Source organism: Acomys russatus, chromosome 21 (genome assembly GCF_903995435.1).
Source record: "Acomys russatus chromosome 21, mAcoRus1.1, whole genome shotgun sequence".
In the NCBI taxonomy this organism is placed as follows: domain Eukaryota; kingdom Metazoa; phylum Chordata; class Mammalia; order Rodentia; family Muridae; genus Acomys; species Acomys russatus.
The window spans coordinates 60,208,166-60,227,813 of record NC_067157.1 but is presented as its reverse complement, the minus strand read 5'-3'; the positions used below and the strand labels follow the sequence as shown (position 1 = coordinate 60,227,813).

General features: G+C 40.4%; 1 protein-coding gene across 1 annotated transcript in view; it reads right to left on the bottom strand.

The window, feature by feature from the left end:
* Lix1 (limb and CNS expressed 1) overlaps positions 1-9,046 on the bottom strand; it is a 54,475-nt gene extending 45,429 nt beyond the window's left edge. Inside the window, exon 1 of the mRNA XM_051164489.1 lies at positions 8,661-9,046. Coding sequence (XP_051020446.1) covers positions 8,661-8,742 — 82 coding nt within the window. The 5' untranslated portion in view covers positions 8,743-9,046. The remainder of the gene's footprint in view (positions 1-8,660) is intronic.
* Positions 9,047-19,648: the final 10,602 nt, after the last annotated feature.

Genomic DNA, 19,648 nt, shown 5'->3' with positions numbered 1-19,648 from the left:
GGGGAATGCTCAGAGCAGGGTTCCACAATGCTGAGTTTTAGTGCCTTAGCTATTGTGATCAGAGATGTCGAAGATAGACATGATTATATGTTTGTACACTGCATCTTTGAAGCTAATTGCTCATAGAGTTTTGGAAACCTTATCATTAAATGCCCTAAAAATAGTCTACGTGTCTGAAACTTCTCTCATTAAATACATTGTGCTAGGCATTGCCCAACTACAGGAGCAGTTCAGAGATTAAAGACATTCACTGGTTAACTAAGACTCAGAATAGCCAAAAAAATAAGTGGATAAAATGTTTCATGTCTTAATATTTTGAGTGTTAGTACTCCATATTTTCATTTTCTGATGGATACTAAAGGCAGTGGATCATCTCTTAGCCAAAACTAAAGAGGAATTAACTTTTATTTTAAATGACTACTTAGTGACTTCATATACCTCAGGAAAGAAGAAACAATATATTTCACAGCCCAGTTCAGTTGCTTAAAATGCAAGTCCCAGAGGAGGCCATTTGTTCACATACACACAAAGGATCGTAACAGTCTGCTATAAAATTTACCACCAAAAAACGAACCAATTTCTTCAACCTCATATCAGAAAAATTTCTAGCTGTGTAAATATCTCTTGCCAAAAGCAATTAAGACAAATTGGAAAGGCTGCCGTTTACAAATAAATCATTAAGCAGTTCTTGAGATAATTAGCATATTTTCAAATTGGTTCTCTGCTTTTAAACAGACAGATTTATAACATTTTAATATCACCTTTAATTAAAATACCTGTTAACAAGTGACATTTACATAATGTTAAATAGTATCTACTATTCCAGCAACGTGTTCTTATTAGTGAGATTTTCTAATTTTATTGAAGAAAAACAGGAAAAGGACCCTCAAATAACATAAAAGACAAACTCATGATATATTAATTTATTGTACATGCACAATAGGTTGAAAAATGGGGTGCCTTGGAGTCTTGTGCTGGATCTGTCTGAGACCCAGGAACTGACCAGCCATGCCAGCTGTCCAGGCATTTTCAATGATCCCTAGCTTTGGCTTTGGCCAGACCAACGGACTCTTACTGACACTGCCCCTGTGTGCTGCAGCACAGGGCAGGCCCTGACCCCCTTCCCTTTGTGTAAAAGTTCTTTTAAGGTAGCTGCACTGGCACAGCGGGGCAGGCAGTTGGAGCCCTCTTTGTTCCCCGCAGTGGCAACTCTTCAAGGGTCGTACTCCAGTTCTGTCAGCAGCAGGAGAGCTGGCTGGCTTTTGTTTGGTTTTTTTTTTTTTTTTTTTTCTTTCCTTCTTACTCTTCCATCCCCCACGCCAAACATTTCTCTGAAGGAATAGAGATCCTTTGAGTTGTTTTACATAGTTAACCTTTCAGGAAAGTCTACAAATGTTTTAAAAGTATTATCTTTCTTTTTTTTCCTGTGTGTGTGTGTGTGTGTGTGTGTGTGTTACTTTTCACAATTTGAATTTTAAAAGGCTGAATTTCAAAATTTTTTGTAAGAAAAGTAAGGTGATATTTATCTTATTTATGTATATTTCCAGGGACAGGGAGGAAAATGAAATTATGAAGGAACAAAAGGAAAACAAAGGCAAATTAAATAAAGTCATTGTATGTATCTGCTCCTAAACAGCAGCAGCAGTGGCATGGTGAGCTCACCTGTGTGGTTTACCTGTGTAGCAGGGGTCAGATGATGTCATCCAGGTTTAAAAGCTGCCTGGAATAGAAACCTGATGCAACTCATTTACCAGCCATGGAGTATGTATCTTTCCCCATGTTTGGGCACTGGCATGGCACTGTCCCCATGTTCGGGCACTGGCATGGCACTGTCCCCATGTTCGGGCACTGGCATGGCACTGTCCCCATGTTCGGGCACTGGCATGGCACTGTCCCCATGTTCGGGCACTGGCATGGCACTGTCCCCATGTTCGGGCATTGGCATGGCACTGTCCCCATGTTCGGGCACTGGCATGGCACTGTCCCCATGTTCGGGCACTGGCATGGCACTGTATTTGAGACGCATGGGAGCAGCGATGTGAGATAAGCAGCTGAAGATCAGGCTCACAATTCAGGTTTATGAAAATGGTCAAATCCATAAAAATATGGTTTTAGGTATATAATGTCTTACTCCTGAAATAGAGATTTAAGTCATCCATTTATTTTATGTATATTTGCAAGGGCAAGGAAAGAAAAGAAAGTATGAAGAAACAAAAGAAAAAAAAAAAAGGAAAACACTGCCACAGGGTCAGTGTGTAAGGCACAAATAGAATTGGGCCCTAAGAAAACTGCCCTGGTGACCCACAGCTGGAGGGTGAACACAGCTATGGTAAATTCAGACATTATGGCGTGACTCTGCGCTAGTATAAGGCTAGCTTGAGGCAGCCCCCTGGCTGAGATTTCTAAGATGGCTTCCTTTTTATCTTCGGTCTCTTCTTTTATGGTCTCTCATGCCTATTTTGATGTCAAATCATTCCTAAATGTAGTTATTCTTTGATAATTGTGTTAATTGAGTAAGGCTTAGAAGAGTGCTGGGGCGTTTGTGAGACTCCTTGACAGCGGGAAAGCTTCCCCATCCTCCCCTCTGGTGGGTCATGTACCTTCCAGGTCCCTGGCCCTGCAGAAGGCATCTGCCATGTGACAAAAGGACTTACAACTATGGATAAAACCACCTAGAGAAATTATAACAGAAGCATAGGCAAAAAACTCAGAGGGAAAAGTGCCAACAGAGTGCCAGGTTACTGACGGGTTCTCACAGCTGCTCAGCAAGATGTCAACATAAGGATCAACTGATTATCATCGCATCATGGGGGAGAAATAAAGCCAAGAAAAACTTAGAACCGTAACATGCCATTGACTCCAGAGAGACAGTCGAGAGAAGTACAGGATGGAGTCATTGTCTCTTCTGTTAGCTTTAAACTTTCTATAGAATTCTTTTTCTTTTAAAGTAGAATTGTTTTAAATACCTCTACAGACTAAACTTAGATAGGCATTTGAACATGGAGGAAAAGAAAGAAAAGCCTTTGGGGGTTAAAACTTCAATATGAAATATATTAAATAAAAATTCTTTTATGAAAGGCTTCTAAAGTTGTCTAACATTTCTTAAATCAATCTGTAGCACATAATCAGTAAAACCATACCATTTAAACAAAAAGATCATAACTTAGAACCTCACCCTTGGGCAGCTGTATCCTACTCAGGGTTGTAACTTAGCACATGAGTTTCAGAAGTTGTTAAAGTTGAGTTCAAGCTAACAAATCTCAATTGTTAAAATAAAATAATAAAATAAAATAAAAAGCCTCTGGTGAGATGGGACAGCAGCCTATGAAGAGGCCCTGGACTGATCTCATGGGCTAAGTGTCTATCATATTTTATTTTGATCTTTTAAATGTATTTGTATATGAGTAAAAAGGGTTTCAGGCAGATATGGCCTTTATGTGGCTGAGGAGTTACTCTCCCTCTTTAAAAGACTTTGAAATATTTTCTCCGTGGGCTGTCTTTCAATGTTTTAACTGCCAAATGAGTATTTGCTGATAAAAAATAAGGAGAACATCTTTTATACCACTGATAGCTGAGCTGAGTTCTCATTCTCTCAGTATAAATTGAAGTAAAAGTCATTGTATCCTGTTACAAATAAAGTAAAACTGGCATTTGAACAGGCTTCCATAAAACATGCATTTCTAGTTTAATACGAAAAGTATCAACATTTACTTTATTGCAATTAAGATGGAATCATTGCTCTGAAATGAAATGGTGTTCTTTCAAGGGCAGTTTATATGGTGGAATGCACTGTAGTATGCGCAGGGATTTTACAGTTCTTACATCCATCCCTTTCTGAGAAATGTGAAAACTATAAATGGATCATCAAATTTATAGATTTCAAGTAACTACACTAAAGAGAGTGGGATGGAAAAAATACTTGACTCTTGAGAATTTTTGCTCTCCCAGGCTTTATACTGCCAGATTCATGATTACTAAGATGTTTTTAATAGCCCTGTAGTCTGGTCTGAGTTTCCCAAAGGGTAGAAATGTGCTCTTTGATGTTAAGTATTCACCTATTGGATATATATATATCCTGCCATGCAGAGAAATGTTTTTCAAATAAAAAAGTTTCCATATTTTTCAGACCATAAGATGCACCTGACCATAAGGTGTACCCAGTTTTTAGAGCAGTAAACCGAGAAAAAAAAATATTCTGAACCAAATCAGTACTAGTATAACAAAATATTTATTAAAATATAACAAAATACGGTAATATTAAACAGTGGTGACTCAACAGGAGCCAAGACTTAGAGACTCAAGCACTTTTCTAGTTTTCTGGAAACCCCAAAAATGTGGCCTCACTGGAGTCAAGGAGGGACAAATGGTAGCTAGAGCTTCCTTATTGCTCCTGCCGCGCTCCCTGCAGCAAGCTGACACACATGTGTTTACCTGGCAGGCTAAGATTGGCATTCAGTCCAAATCAGAGTGATGAGGTGGGGGTGGGGTAGGGGGTGGGGGTGGAGACCAAGCTCAGTGTAAGAAGGGATTTCAGGGATACCACCCATGCCTCTTCCTGTTCCTGTGCATACAACCCTGCGTGTGTTCCTTGGCTGGCACACTGAAGATATAGGTAACTGACCTCTTTGTTGATGCCTGATGGGCAGCAATTGGACCATAAGGCACACCCTAATTTCCCCCCTTCCTACTTTGGGGGGAAAGTGGGTCTTACAGGCCAAAAAATACGGTAAAGCACCTCCAATATGTGAGAAATTTGCGTTTAACTGAGCATCATTTAGCAAAGACTCCATCTTACCTTTTCATCATAGAATGTGGAGAAATACTAGTGAAATCTAACATATAACTTTGTAAAGCTAACCCAGTAACCCACTAACTCTCGTGGCTAAAATGAGAATCAGGATAGCTTTTAAACAGTCTCTTGGAGAAAGTTGTTTTGATTTGGCGTATTTACCATTATACCTTGCCTGGTTTGGCAAATAGTTCCCCATCGATAACAGCTGCAGTTCTCCCCAGCCGATACCTACGTCAGTCCCTACACCTCCAACAGTCCATGCACTGTCCCAGTGTACACAAAGCCATAAACTTCCAAAAATAGTTTAGGATCATAGCTGAGTGGAACATCCTGATGGCCTGTGTGTCAGAAAGACAGATCTGCTGTTACTCTGCTCTCTTTCAATCCATGTTTCTTGTATGTGGCCTTTGGCCCAGTGGCTTCTCCTCCTCTGAAAATTCCCCCATGTTGGCATCCCTGCCATACTCTGCTCAGGTATGACTGCTTATTAGACACCCCCACCTCCCAGAAAAGCTCCTTTCTATCCCCTCTCTGCTTTCTCAACAGATTTTGCCATTACCACCCTACCACAATGAGACTTGGTCAATTTGCCTCTGTTTCTTCACTTAAAACAACAGAACCTACAGTGCTACTACAGCACAGTCTACATTTACTGACTTGCTATGAAGAATAAATGTTTCTTGCATAGTTGTACAATAAGCATTTCACATCCTAGTTTCTATGAAATGGATGAAGTAATGCTTAGAAATAGGTAAGTATATTATACTTTTGAACATGAAGAATTAGTGCCTGGGTTAGAATCTGCTGCACAGCCATCTTGAAATCATTCATTCATTTCTTTTGAGAAACCCAAAAAACAGTCAAACAGTAGCAAACAAATAACAAGCACATGTTCCACAAGAAAGGGCAGGGGCTGCTCTCAAGATAGCTCATCCTTGTTTGTGACTTATGACCCATGGCATGACACTGGATGGCAGGCACAGAGCTCAGAATGGAAGACAGTGTGGTCATATGCCACAGTGTGTCTGCAAACGGGTCCTGTCTGGTCGTCCGGAGCTATCCAGTGCTGCCTGTTGCAGGGATGCTTCTATTGTGCAGAAGAGAAAACTTCAGATTTGGAGGCCACTGCATCCTAAACCCCTTTCATTTGAATGTCAACTAGGAAGTAAAGAAAAATGCTGTGGGATTCCTTTCCTTTTAAGAAAAACACTTTAAAAAATACACAGCTATCATAGATGAGCAAGTTATCTAACCCACAACAGACTTAGCATACTGTAAAGTGCCACCTTGAAGGGCCTCCATGGTTGAGCAACGCATTCAACATTATTTCCTCAAGTGAATGTAACTATTCCCACATGGACCTGTCTCAGACCAGAAAACTCTCAGAGTGCATTTCTAATCAACTTGAAGAGAAAATTTACCAACTGTTGCTTGTTTGTAAGCAAATCAAAAGCCAACTGAGGGTGGTAAATGACCCAGAAGGTCATTTCTCTCTCTCTCTCTCTCTCTCTCTCTCTCTCTCTCTCTCTCTCTCTCTCTCTCTCTCTCTCTCTCTCTCTCTCTCTCTCTCTCTCTCTCTCTCTCTCTGTGCTGTGTGTCTAAAGAGTAAAGGAAAAACCACTTTGCATTCACAGAACAGAAGTTTAGCAACAACCCAACAGTGTCTTTTCAGTTCTCCTTTGTTCACTTGAGTTGGGTTTTGTAACTTCTTGAAGTCCCTTTACATCTCCCAGGAAAGCAAGGAAGCAATTCTTTTTAAATAATTAGCAGTTATGTGTCCCTCCTGGCAGAGACTATGTGGGTGGTGGCAGGGGCAGAGCCTGGAGTGAGCTAAGAGGACAGGAAGGAGACTTCTCAGAACTGCCACTTAAGGCTGGTGGCAGCTTTATGTTGCCAGTAGGAGTGTGGGTGGCAGCAACTTATGGTGGTGCCAAAGAAACAAGGTTCATGAGCCAGACTTTGACATGTGCGGCACCCACAGTTGCCAAGGTATGGCTTGGTCCCCAGACAGATACCTAATGTTCTGAACTCGGAAAGTAAAACAAGTCATCCACAAAGACTGGTGAGACACTTGCCATCTAGCTTAGGTCATTCATTCATTTTATTTCCACTTTAGAAAAGCCAGAAGGGCGAGGATCTCACACCCTAACATTTCTACACACTGAGACAGCAGCTGGAGAGCAGCAGGTCACTGCAGGGTAAGTGGGCAACGAGAGATGTCAAAGTTAGGAGTTGATGATGATGATGATGAATGAAATACATGAAAAGTGACAGATTTTCCCCATATGAAAGCATTTCTGTGTGGATTACAAGGGTCTCAGAAAAAATAAGTCTTCTTGGGAAAAAAAACTTGGCGACAAACATTGTTTCTTTAAAAACTCTTAGAGTTCAGCTTAAAAACTGGACCATGCACCCTCAGATCTGAACTTTTCCCTCTCTTCCTTCCTTTCTTCCTTCCTTCCTTCCTTTCTTTCTTTCTTTTCTTTTCTTTCTTCTCTCTCTCCTTCCTTCCTCTTTCCTTCCTTCCTTTTTTTTTTTTTTTTTTTTTTTTAAACTTCTAGTCTTCAAAATCTAGACTTAAGTCCTTACAATTTATCCACAGCTTTGGACGCGCCAAAGCCTTTTACCCTTCACTAAGAATCGAACGCATTGTTGGAGAAAGGCATTCTTTCCTTCTCTTTCACGGAGGGGAATATACCAAGCCAGAACAGACTCCAGGCTAAGCTTGAAGATGAAGTGATTTTTATTATTTCTAGCATAGCTATTGACAGATGCTTAAAGACAATGTTTTTAAAAATAAAAAAAAAATAGCTTTCATTTTTATGCCTTAGAGGACAGATTGGTTACAATTTCATTTCTAAGAGGGAAAGTTTATAGAAGTAGCCAGACATTTCTCTCTTTTTTCATCACACATATGAGAAATATAAGCTGCAGGGACATCTGGAAAGGGCCGTTATTCACTAATCAGAAAGCAGAATCCAAACCACTGATACTTTGATGGAGACAAACATCACTAGAGTCACAGGGAGGAAAGCTGTAACGTATTGTGGGCTAAAAACATTCCATATGCATTTTCACCTTTTGGGCAGTTCCAGAGCACAGTTCTGTTTCAGAAGCCCTTTGTAATCCGACCCCCACTGTAGATAAGATACGCTGTGAAGATAGCCTGTGTTGCAGCAGCGAGAAATCAAATTGGTTCCAGAAGTGAAGTTATGTGACAAATGGTTTAATAGTATTGCTGGAATTGGAAAGCTTGACTGAATTATTTTTCACAATCATTTTAGAAAAAAAAATTAAAAATAACTTTGCCACACCATGTGGAGTGGGGGTGGGGATGTGGGGAATCCGGCTGAAGTTGGAAGAAGCATCTCATTTTATTGGAGTTCTAATTTGTCATTGAGATTTAGGGTCTCAGTGCTTAAAATTAAAATTTGTTTGCTACAAATAGTTGTAGATTAAAAACAATACTTGATTCAATGTGATCAGTTATGTTATGGAAGATTAAATAAATTAACAACTAGCAATGCATTTTTTAAAATTATCATTTCCAAGTTATTTTTAGTTTCCATCAAATTTCAATCAGCTTTGCTTTATTTAAAAAGCACCTGGAAAAGTTCATTAAGACTTGACAGGTTTTAGAGTTTAGAAAAAGGGTCAATCTACAAAGTAGTTGTCTTATGGATGTAGGTAAAATGAAATCATTCTCCTGACTGAAGTCGGGAACAATTTAAATATCGCTTAGACCACAGCACAGGACTACAAAGATCTAACAGAAATCATAGTTAAATAGGATGTGACTACACACTTAGGACTATTTTCTAAAGAGTCAGAAAAAAAAAAAATCAAGGTTTTCTCCTTCAGTACTTACAGTCTTTGAAGACCAAAGCTGGGTCTCTGTGAGGCAAGGCTTGGGCAATGATGTGCCTCAGAGATTCCAAGGTTCTGTCCATCTCGGGTCTGCCTGCGCCAGCCTCCTGCACAGTGTCCTCATGCCTGAATTCTTGCAGCTCTGGACTGAATTTGTGCAGCTCATTGATGCACTGGATTACCAAAGAATCCCTTTTAACATCTGCCAATCAGACATTTCCCAGAATCTACAGACCCTCGGGGGCCCTCCTCTCAGGCTCACTTATCTTTGTTGTATGCTGAGCTAATTAGCCTGAAAGGCTGGCTGACAGGCTGGCTCTCATTGCTTCACTCTGCTGAACACACCCACCTACAGGCTAGCTGGGGAAGCTCACGAACCATGGGAACAGAGTTCCTCTCCAGCCAGACTTTGCCTGGATGCTGTGCTGCTTTCCCACTTGGCATTTCTTTCTGTCTTCTGTCTTCAAATGTGCTGCCCCAGGAATATGGACTCAAGAAGAACAGTATTCTAAATTACAAAGGAAAGGCTTGGGACTCCCATCACTGTGTACTCACTACAACCAATATAATCTAAATTCTTCTTTGGAAAGGGGCTGCTATAAAGACTATGATTGGAGTTAGATGGTGCTCTGTGTCTGAAATCAGAATCCTCCGCCAGCGACAGTCACTTCTGGTGATCAGTGGCAAGCAACACCTGGTGGACTATTTTATAGCATGCCTGACCACATTTCTACTTCTATTACCCTCCAAGACAAATCATTCCCAAGACTGACTTGAAATAATTCTGATATCCTTCACTCATAATAATTTATTCTGTTAAAAATCTTAGGGTGAAGGTCTGGAGAAATGGCTTAGTGTGTAACAACTCTTGTGAAGGCAAGAGGACTTGAGTTCAAATCCCCAGCACCTATATAAAAGCAGGGTATGGCTGTGTATACAGGTAACGCTAGGGTAGGGAAGCTGAGACAGACAGGTGGATCACAGAACCTGCTTACCAGTCACTTTAGCAGAAATGGGGAGTTTCCTACTCACTGAAAGACCCTGTTTTAAAAAAATAAGGTGGAGAGTGATAGAGGAAGAAATCCTACATTGGAAATCCTACATTGTCGTCCTCTGGCATTCCCCTGCATACACATGTGAACATATACCACAGACACTACTACTACTACCATCAGCACCACCACCACATCATCATCATCATCATCACCATCACCATCATCATCACCATCATCATCACTATCACCATCACCATCATCATCACCATCATCATCATCATCACCATCACCATCATCATCACCATCACCATCATCATCATCATCACTATCACTATTACCATCACCATCACCATCACCATCACCATCATCATCACCATCATCATCATCATCACTATCACCATCATCATCACCATCACCATCACCACCACCACATCATCATCATCATCATCATCACTATCACCATCACCATCATCATCACCATCATCATCATCATCACTATCACCATCATCATCATCACCATCACTATTACCATCACCATCATCATCATCAGTAGCAGCAGCGGCAGCAGCAGCAGCACCACCACCACATCATCATCACCATCACCCAGCAGCAGCAGCGGTAGCACACCACCACACCACCACCACACCACCACACCACCACACCACCACCACACCACCACCACACCACCATCACACCACCATCACACCACCACCACACCACCATCACCATCACCATCACACCACCACCACCACACCACCATCACACCACCATCACCATCACCATCACACCACCATCACCATCACCATCACCATCACCCCACCACTAGCAGCAGCAGCAGCAGCACCAGCACCACCACCAAAACAACAGCAACAAGAATTTCTGGTGAGCAAGAGCAAAAAGTGCTACCTTTAAAAAGAATATAAAAAGTTATTAAAATAATTCAGTAAATAAGATTCTTTCCTATATATACTCTCTACAACATCCATAATTATGTGTAAAATAGTATTTTGACAAGAGACAAATATGTCATGTGATCACCTTGCAATAATATGTAATATCAGAACTGAAAGGATTGATGTTAATGGGTATAAGCTACTAGCTGTTGAGGAGCTGTGCAGGGCTCCTTTGCTTTGCTTAAAGTCTTTTGTACACAGCACTCACCATGGATTGTTTTCTAATGTTCCTTCCTATTTTCACATTTCATTATTATGAAACCAGTCCTTTAGTATAAGAAAGACTGTATAAATAAAATGTCTTTCATGTGATCAGTTTCTTCAGTTAATTGTAGAAGGGTGGGCTTAATTTAAAAAGAGAAAAGGAAAAATGTAGCAGCGATAACGTAAATAGTAAAGAGTGTAATGACTGTTCCCTGGCAAATGCCCCTAGGAAGCACAGGCCATCCAGGGAAGAAATTCAGCGTGGTCCCATGGACAGAAACATCAGATGAAGCCATACATAGACTTATGTATAGTTCATGTGTACGCTTAAATCTAATGTGAGGAGATTTGCTTTGGGTCACATGGTATACTTTATATGGCCTGCATAAAGTTGTGAGCCGGTGCGGGTGCATATGTGTGCATACGTGTGTGTGTGTGCGCGTGTGCGCGCGTGTGGTTGTTGTTAAAGACCAAACTGAGAGACTTGCACAGGCTAGACAATCAATCTATCATTGAGAAATAACTTCAGAACAACAAAAAAATTAACGCTACTGTAATCCAAGAGTTTAAATTTTATTTTTCATTTTGGGGAAATAAATTTCTAATATCAAAAGTAAACTGGATATGTGACGGAAGAAGAAACCCCTGTCTTCATGAGAGCCCCCAGCAGTTAGAGCAGGGCTGTCTCTGACACGGACTCTGTTGCCTGATTTTGAATCACTTTCTTCTAGCTGTGCTGCCTTGTCTGGTCTCAGAGGAAGAGGATGCGAGTAGATGTGCAGGGGTGGATTGGTAGGGGTGGGGGCTCCCCTTTTCTGAGGCGAAGGGGAGGGGGAAAAGGATGAAAGGGTGGGACTGGGAGGAGAGGAGGAAGGATTTAAAATGAATAAATAAATTTTAAAAGGAAAAAAGAAAAGTCCTGTTAAACAATGATTAGACTGTGTAATGAGTGAATTACGTACTTTGAGAGTGACATAGTATTACAAACCAAGACAGTTAATTGTTATAAAGAAAGAAAAGTCTCAGACTGTTCCATTTCACTAATGAAGACTCAGGAGCCAGATGCTGGGGTGAAAACCTGCTAGCTCAGAGGGGCAGAGAAACCACCCATCTCACCTTCCCATGCAGCCCACTTCCTGAAGGGAAAAGACAAAAGATAAAAGCTAAGAACTGAAGAGCCCAAAGCTCCTTCTTCTTCTCCACGCTGTCTTAATCCCCTTCTCTCAAGGCCCCCGCCCCTTTCTACTTAATCCTTACAGCTGGTTTCTTGCTCCACCTCTTGACCCAGGGTTAACTTTATTAAATCCTGTGTACAGAAAACTCTTGGATTAAAGGTGTGTGTTAGGGATGAGTCACACCATAATTATCTGTTTACAATAAACAGGATGCTCTTGGATTAAAGGTGTGTAAGGGCTGAACCACACCAACAAGAAATAGGTTTTCACAGTTTAAAATCTCAGAGTTCACAAAAGGATCAAATATCCTGCAACAATTAATGCTTTGATTACAGAATCAGGGCAAATAATACGGGTTTCCCAAAGGAGTGACACTGATAATAAGAAACAGAAAAGTCAGAAATGATCTATGCCTGGAGACTGATCAGTGAATGGGCTTTCCCTGTAGATTTAAATTGAAAATAATAATTCTTTAAAACATGCACTTGCTTATTTTATGTGTATAGGTTTTTGTCTGCATATATGTTTTTGCACCACATGTGTACCTGGTGTCTGTGGATGTTGGGACTTAATATGAATATTCTAGAAAAGCAGCCAGTGCTCTGGGAGAATCACTGAGCCATCTCTTGAGATTCATATTCTAATCTTAAAATAGCATGGTAGAAGGAACAATAAATGCAGGCTCAATAGAGTCTAGGATTATATTTTGTCAGCTAACTGAAAAGCCATTCACCTCTGAGTTTACATTTCTCATGCATCTAAAATCAGGGAGTTAATCTGAATATCCCATTTAAGTTCTAACACCTATGATTCTATGGTTATAAATAAACACAAATATTAGCACAGACTTTCTAAGTGTTTAGAGAGCCATATATTCCTTTCACAAATGCTAGACTGATATTCAGAAGTCACTTCTAGTGCCAGTCAATCTAATCATTTATCTGTAGGAGACAACTATTATCAATGTGATGACCCCAAAGATGCTCACTGCCAGTGCTACATAGGAATTTGTAAGAAAGCCATGAACATCTTCAGAAAACTTTCAAAGCAAATTTGCCAAGGCAGTTCAAAGAAGCATTACAGTCTTTAATGATTCACATTCAATAATGAAAGCAGTAATTTCAGTAAAGGCAGATTACACATCACAGTTAGCATCGTTTCCTCATTAAGTCCAATCTTTCAATAACAGTTTGCTGAAGCCTCTGCTTACACATTCTTCTTTGAATGCTCATGAAAATTTCTTAGGTCGGACAGTGGTGGCTCATGCTTTTAATTCCAGCACTCAGGAGGCAGAGACAGGCAGATCTCTGTGAGTTCGAGGCCAGCCTGGTCTACACAGTGAGTCCAGGACAGCCAAAGCTCTATTACACAGAGAAACCCCGTCTCAAAAAGACAAAACAAAACAACAACAATCCGTTATTAGCAGCCAGAAAAACTACTATGTGGCTTCTTTACTTTCTTTGATGTTAAGAGCAAGTGGTGGGGATGAAAGGGCCACAGAAACATTGTGCAATGGATCTGTTCTTAACAGGGATTCTAAATCTCAGTCTCCACTGTGAGCATTAACTACCTGAAGGTTATGCCAAAGGCACAATCAAAACATGAAAATAAGGTAAGAGATTTACAGTAAAGAAAATGATGTGCTAACAAACACTGTGAGAGCACTATCGTAAAGGCTGAGAAATGCCATCAAACTGACATGCTCAGCACTCAAAGGTGAAAGAAGACAACGAATCAGTGAAACACATTCCAAGCTCCCAAGGGGAACACAGAGAACGAGAGGTAACAAGTTTGCTCATTTCCCTAGTAGCATAGACAAAACAAACAAACAAACAAACTCAACTCATTATACATTTATAAAAATGGTATGGAGACGGGAGCCACCAATTGGAGTTGAGAGACACTAAATGTACCAAAGGGTCAGCATGAATTAAAGATGAAAAAGAAACTTCTCACACCACTAGTGTGCTGTGCCCTGGAGAAGGCGATGAACACTGAATGAGGGAGGAAGGGAAGGCAGTTCCTGAGTGAGAGCTAGGATAATTATCCTCCCTGAAATAATTTTTTCACTTACCAGCTTGTGCATTTATGCTAATATATTTATGACAAAATAGGTGAAATCAAGAGGAATCAAAAAGCATAGAGTTAAAGTGTTAAGACAGAGTGAGTGGTTTACAGAGACTGACAGATTGCAATGAAGACAGGCAGGGGACCTGGAAGGGCCACATGAGGAACTGGCCAAAGAGGGCCAAAGCTATGGTTGGCAGTGTTTCCTAGAAAGGGTGGGAGGGGAAAGGAGAAGACTCAGAAGTTGAAAGGTTGAGGTTTAGCGTCAGCTTTGCTTCACCACAGCAATAGAGGGAGGGATGAGTGGCTGCTAAGCAGCAACTTTAGTAATTAAAGAAAGTGAATGGATCACCCAGAGTCTACTTATTGTCTGTTGGGAGGAGAACAAGGAGATGTTCAAATAGAGGCATTTATGAGAGACAGATGAAAAGGTAATTCCTGACACTTTCTATAAAGGAAGCTTAAAATAACAAGTAACATGGTGGGATTTTACGACAGGCCTTTCATCCATTGATATTTGGCTTCATTTTTATTAAAAATACCCTTAAGAAGCAGTTTAAAAATGTCCTCTGTCCTTGCTAGGATGTCTGAGTTCACCATCCTATCCAGAAAACACAATAAAAATGAAGTTTTCACCTACTAGAGCCTCTTGATTGGTGAACATATTTGAGGGCCCTGCATGGATGTGTTACCTTGTAGTCTTCTAACATGACCAATTGTTCAACTCTATCTTTGAATTTGGTCTCCAAAAGAAGCACAGTTTATTCTTTAAAAAAAAAAAAAAATACTTTACAGATCAAGCATATCATTAGGGAAAGTATTGCTCACAGGTTAACATTTTTGGAATAAACTTGGAATTATTTAAATCTGGAAGAATTTGGCTGTTGCATTTTATAAGATTGAAGATAATGAGGTAAAGCCACTTGGTCCTTAGATACGCATCTGTGAGACCTGAACTGATACTTTAATGGTGGCTGGCTGACTTCCAGAACAATTCATGTCTCGAAAAGGATAGTTTAAAAAAAATTTGGTTTATGGAGTATATTTTGGCAGTGGCTTTTATTATGATATTTACCTTCAAAGTTGATCTAATTGTTAGTTTCTCTCCTTCCAGTCTCTCAAACTTTCCCCTCCAGGACTCGGGTTTATACAGTTGCTTGTCTGAAAAAAATTGACACAAGATGTGGCTGTGGAGTGGGATGTGTCTGTGGAGAGACCACTGAGCTCCTGCAGTCTTTGAGCCCCTTCTGAGATGGAGAGGGCAGGGTTTTTCAAGAGTGTGCTGGGGGCTGAGGCACCATTTTTAAAAGTCATGTTTATGAAGGTATGGTTGTGCAGAATGCTTAAATTCTGCAAAATAGTGAATGAATTAAAACGAATACATATATTCATTATATATATATATACATACATATAGAGAGAGGGAGAGGGAGAGAGAGGGAGAGAGAGAGAATGAGAACTGGGTTAAAACACAGGATGTTTATTGGTTTCAGACAAATGACTTAAGTATAAAATTAGCTGTTGATGCCAGGTCCCAGCAACCAGTAGTCTCACAGCTTCCTCTATTTCAGATGAAGTTTCCTGTAAAGATCGCATCATCAGTAGACAACTCAGTTCCAGCTCCTTATGGATATGATTACATTAGGGTAAAAGCCTCATGCCCTCCCATTTCACACTGTAAACTATAATTTCCCCATACTTCATACGCTGTCATGACCAGAGTACTGCACTTAGCAAGCATTCTGCTGACAAAGAACTGTCTTAAAAAAAATATGGTTTAAGGAGGAATAGAAAACTGCACACAGAAGGGGACCTATTTTCCCATGTTATAAAGTAGAGAAGCCCAAAGTACAAACTAATAAATTCTTCTGCTCCTATGAAAGTACTTGAGTAAAAACAAACAAACAAACAAACAAACAACAACAAAAGAAAGTTCTTGGGTAATCTTACTCCCTTCTGTGTCCCTCTTCCCCAAATACCAAGAATGGGATTTTTATCTATTGGGATGGGTTTTCTTGAACATGTAGAGAGAAGAAAGCCCGTGCTTCCTCAAAAGTGAGGTATGGCAGGATAGGCATCAGAATCTGGTTGTGTGGCCTGTCTCCTTAGCAGTTCCTAGGGCCTGTAAGATAAGCCAGATGTGGTACCCAGTAACTCTGCAGAGCTCCCAATCAGATGCAAGCTCCAAGCCATTTCAAATGCAGCTGTCCTGCAATTCACCTTCTTATTTATCAGTTCCATCTTGCCATCAACTCTCTCCTAACCTTACTCAGTCTGTGACTTGGGGCAGGAAAGTTGACATTTAAAGATGTTTGCTTACAGCTATAATTAAATGAGGTCATAGAGACTCTCTGTAGCTCTGGAATGACAGAATAAGACCCTGTTCCACGATGCTTTCTGCCTTTTAAATTTCAGTCCAGATCCCTCGCAAATCATTCTTAGCAAGTGCCCCTGAGCCCCACCTATATCTCTAAATTAGTCATCGTCTTGTTCAAAACTCTGTTGCTTTTCACTAAGGCATCATTTCCTGTTCCACAAAAGTCTTCTGTGACTTGGCCCCTTTTGACCTCAGCAAAGCAATCACACTACACCTCTGTCTTCCAAATTTTCTGCACAACTCCCTCCTTTATTTTCTGTCTTTTCCAGTCCATCTGTCCAACCAAACCCTTCTTCCACAGATCCCCTCCCCCAGTAACACAGGTCTACCCGTCAGACTTCCTTGAGATTTGTTCATCAGTTCTCAGGCCGACTTCCTTCTGTCACATGGTTGGTGTGCTTAGTCCTAATCAGGCTGAGGTGATCAGCCAATTACACATTGTATCCTAAAAACCTGTGTCCATTTCTCCTGGTAACTTGACACTACCAAGGTTTTGAAAAATGCATATAGGAATAATTTACGTTTTTAACCTCTTAATATAGGACAAGCACTGCTTAACACTTAATGTTAACGGGAGGCATATATTGTGATAATCATACCAAGCAACAAAGTTATATTATGAAGTATACTTTAAGGGAATTCATTGACACTAACTTGATTTTGTTATGTAATTGTTGTGTGTGCATGTTTGAGTGCACGTGTGTGTGTGTGTGTGTGTGTGTGTGTGTGTGTGTAAGCTAGAGGTCAACACTGTCTTCTATTCTTCTTCATCCTGTTGAGAGTTCTCAGTGAGATGGAAGCTTGCTGTTTTGGCTAAACTGGCTGGCCAGCTTGTCCCAAGGACCCACCTACTTCTGAATGAATCCACACACCCCAGCACTGGAATTACAGACATGCAACACAGTATGTGTTTTTCTTTCCTACACAGGTACTAAGGATCAAAATTTAGGTTCTCTTCCTTGCACAGTTAGCACTTTACCCAATGAACCACTTCCATCCTCTACATAACTATATTTTAAAAAACAATTTAACATGTTTTAATGACATTACTATCTACGTGTAAGACTTCAAAATAATTATACCAAGTATCTTTGAAAATGCTCGTTTTCTAAGTCCCCTGGGCGTTGGAACTATTCCCATACTCTTGGTTATCACACAACTCTGAGGTCCATTCTTTTAACCTCCAACTCTCTTATTCGGCTGTGTTAAGATAGTGCTCCATATAGCAAAGCAATGGCAAATTAAGATATAGCCCAATGCTCTATTGAGAGATGTTCTGAGGGACAAAGACCACAGCTAATGAGCCTCTGCCCATCCTGAAAGTGGATGGTGAACCTGGAGATAACATCAGAGAGATTATTTGGGTTGCTGTTTGTCAGAAAACTTATCAAGTACTTGGCAAAAAGAACAGTTATTTTAAGCTACACTAACTCTGTGATTAGTACCCTCCAAACAGTCTATGGTTCTGGGCCAAGTTCAAAGGCAGCTGCATGCTGACTCAATCAGTGGCTACCAAGACCAGGTGAGTACAAATATCACCCACATGTTGCATGGAAAAAGCTAGTTTAATGGGAACAAAGTTAACTATTCAGGAAACTGCAAAGAAAACTTCTATCAGGCATGTTTTGGTGAGTGCAGGCCTGGGAGGATACTGACCTATGGCTTCAACTATGCCAATCTGGTCTGAGTTGTGATAAGGCTAGAAAGGGTCACTACTTAAGTATGAAAGAAATAGGAAAGATGGTTAGACTACTGAATTTTCTTTAGTAACTTTAAGGAGTCATTTAGGCTACTAAAGTAACACTCTGCTTGTTGCACCACATTAAGTTCCTCCACACCCCACACAGGGTTTCTCTGAGTAGCCCTGGCTGGCTTGGAAACTCGCTCTGTAGACCAGGTTGACCTAGAACTCTGAGGTCCTCCTGCTGTGTACCACCATGCTTATTTACTTTTGAGACAGGGTCTTTCTACATAGCTCTGGCTTTCCTGGCACTATGTAGACCAAGATGCCTCCTGAGTGCTTGGGATTTAAAGGAAAGCATCACCACCCTGGGACTTTAAGGGTTTGAGTGTATACACAAACTGAATTATCAAAAAACAAAAAACTTTACCACTGAGCTACATCCCTAGTCCTTTTTACAAATACTCTTCCATCTAGTCTCCACACTCCCAAGTGTTCCTCCTTTACAAATCAAAATGAACTAAGAGGCTAAAGAAAGTACTTCATGCAAAGAGCTGAAACCGGAAACTAGTCTATCCCCAACCTGTCTTGTGAACCAAACATGGCCTGTACATCCTGGCTCCCCAAGGAATAATTTATACTCGCAGCATAGATTTGATGCACTAGGCATAGGTTTAGCTTTGATTGTTCATGGTTAACTATGGATATTTTGAAACTTGTAGGTTGGAACTTGTCTGTAGAGTGCCCCGGCCCCCAGTGGCTATCTTCCCAACAGTGTGTGTGTGTATTTGCAATTAGATCCTAGTTTCCAAAATAATCCCCTTCCCCCCAAAACCAAATTCCTTATCACTTAGTACTATAGCTTTAGTAACTACAAATCTTTGTCCATTAGGTTGAATCCTGTTTCTGATTTGAATTTGTTGAGTAGGTCACTTGAAATCTTAAGCTATTAAGGATAAGATCCATGTAAATCTGTCTTCTAATTTTATCAAGTAGAAATGAGCTTTCTATGTAACAGGTACTTAAATCAACTCAGGCAAGTAAAGACAAGGATCAGGTCATACACTTTTATTCCCAATTCGCTTTCAACACTTTGGATGTATGAAAATGTATTACAAAATAAACATTCTGTGATATTAAACTGTCTTCAACATTAGTTTGTTATAAAAACACTTTTGGTAGAAAAAATGAGTACCTCAGCTTAAAGAAACAACTAATTTCACTTAGGTAGAAGAGAATTTGATGTTTTTCTTCTTGTTTCTCACCCCAGCCTTCCTTAGGACTATTGTTGGCAGACGTCGCCATCTGGTGGTCATTTCTTGATGCAGATGATCTTCTACCTACACTTACCTCCAATGAACAGTGGCTTGTTATTTTTTTCCTGGACTAAGTATTCTTAATACTGAGGTAGGAACACATTCTAGAGTCATGCATTCAAGAAAGTGAGGAACAACATTTCACTCTTCATTCCCTCTCACTCTTCCACCTCCCTTAGCCACATCTCTGCTCAAACGCGGGGAAACGCCAACAACTATCA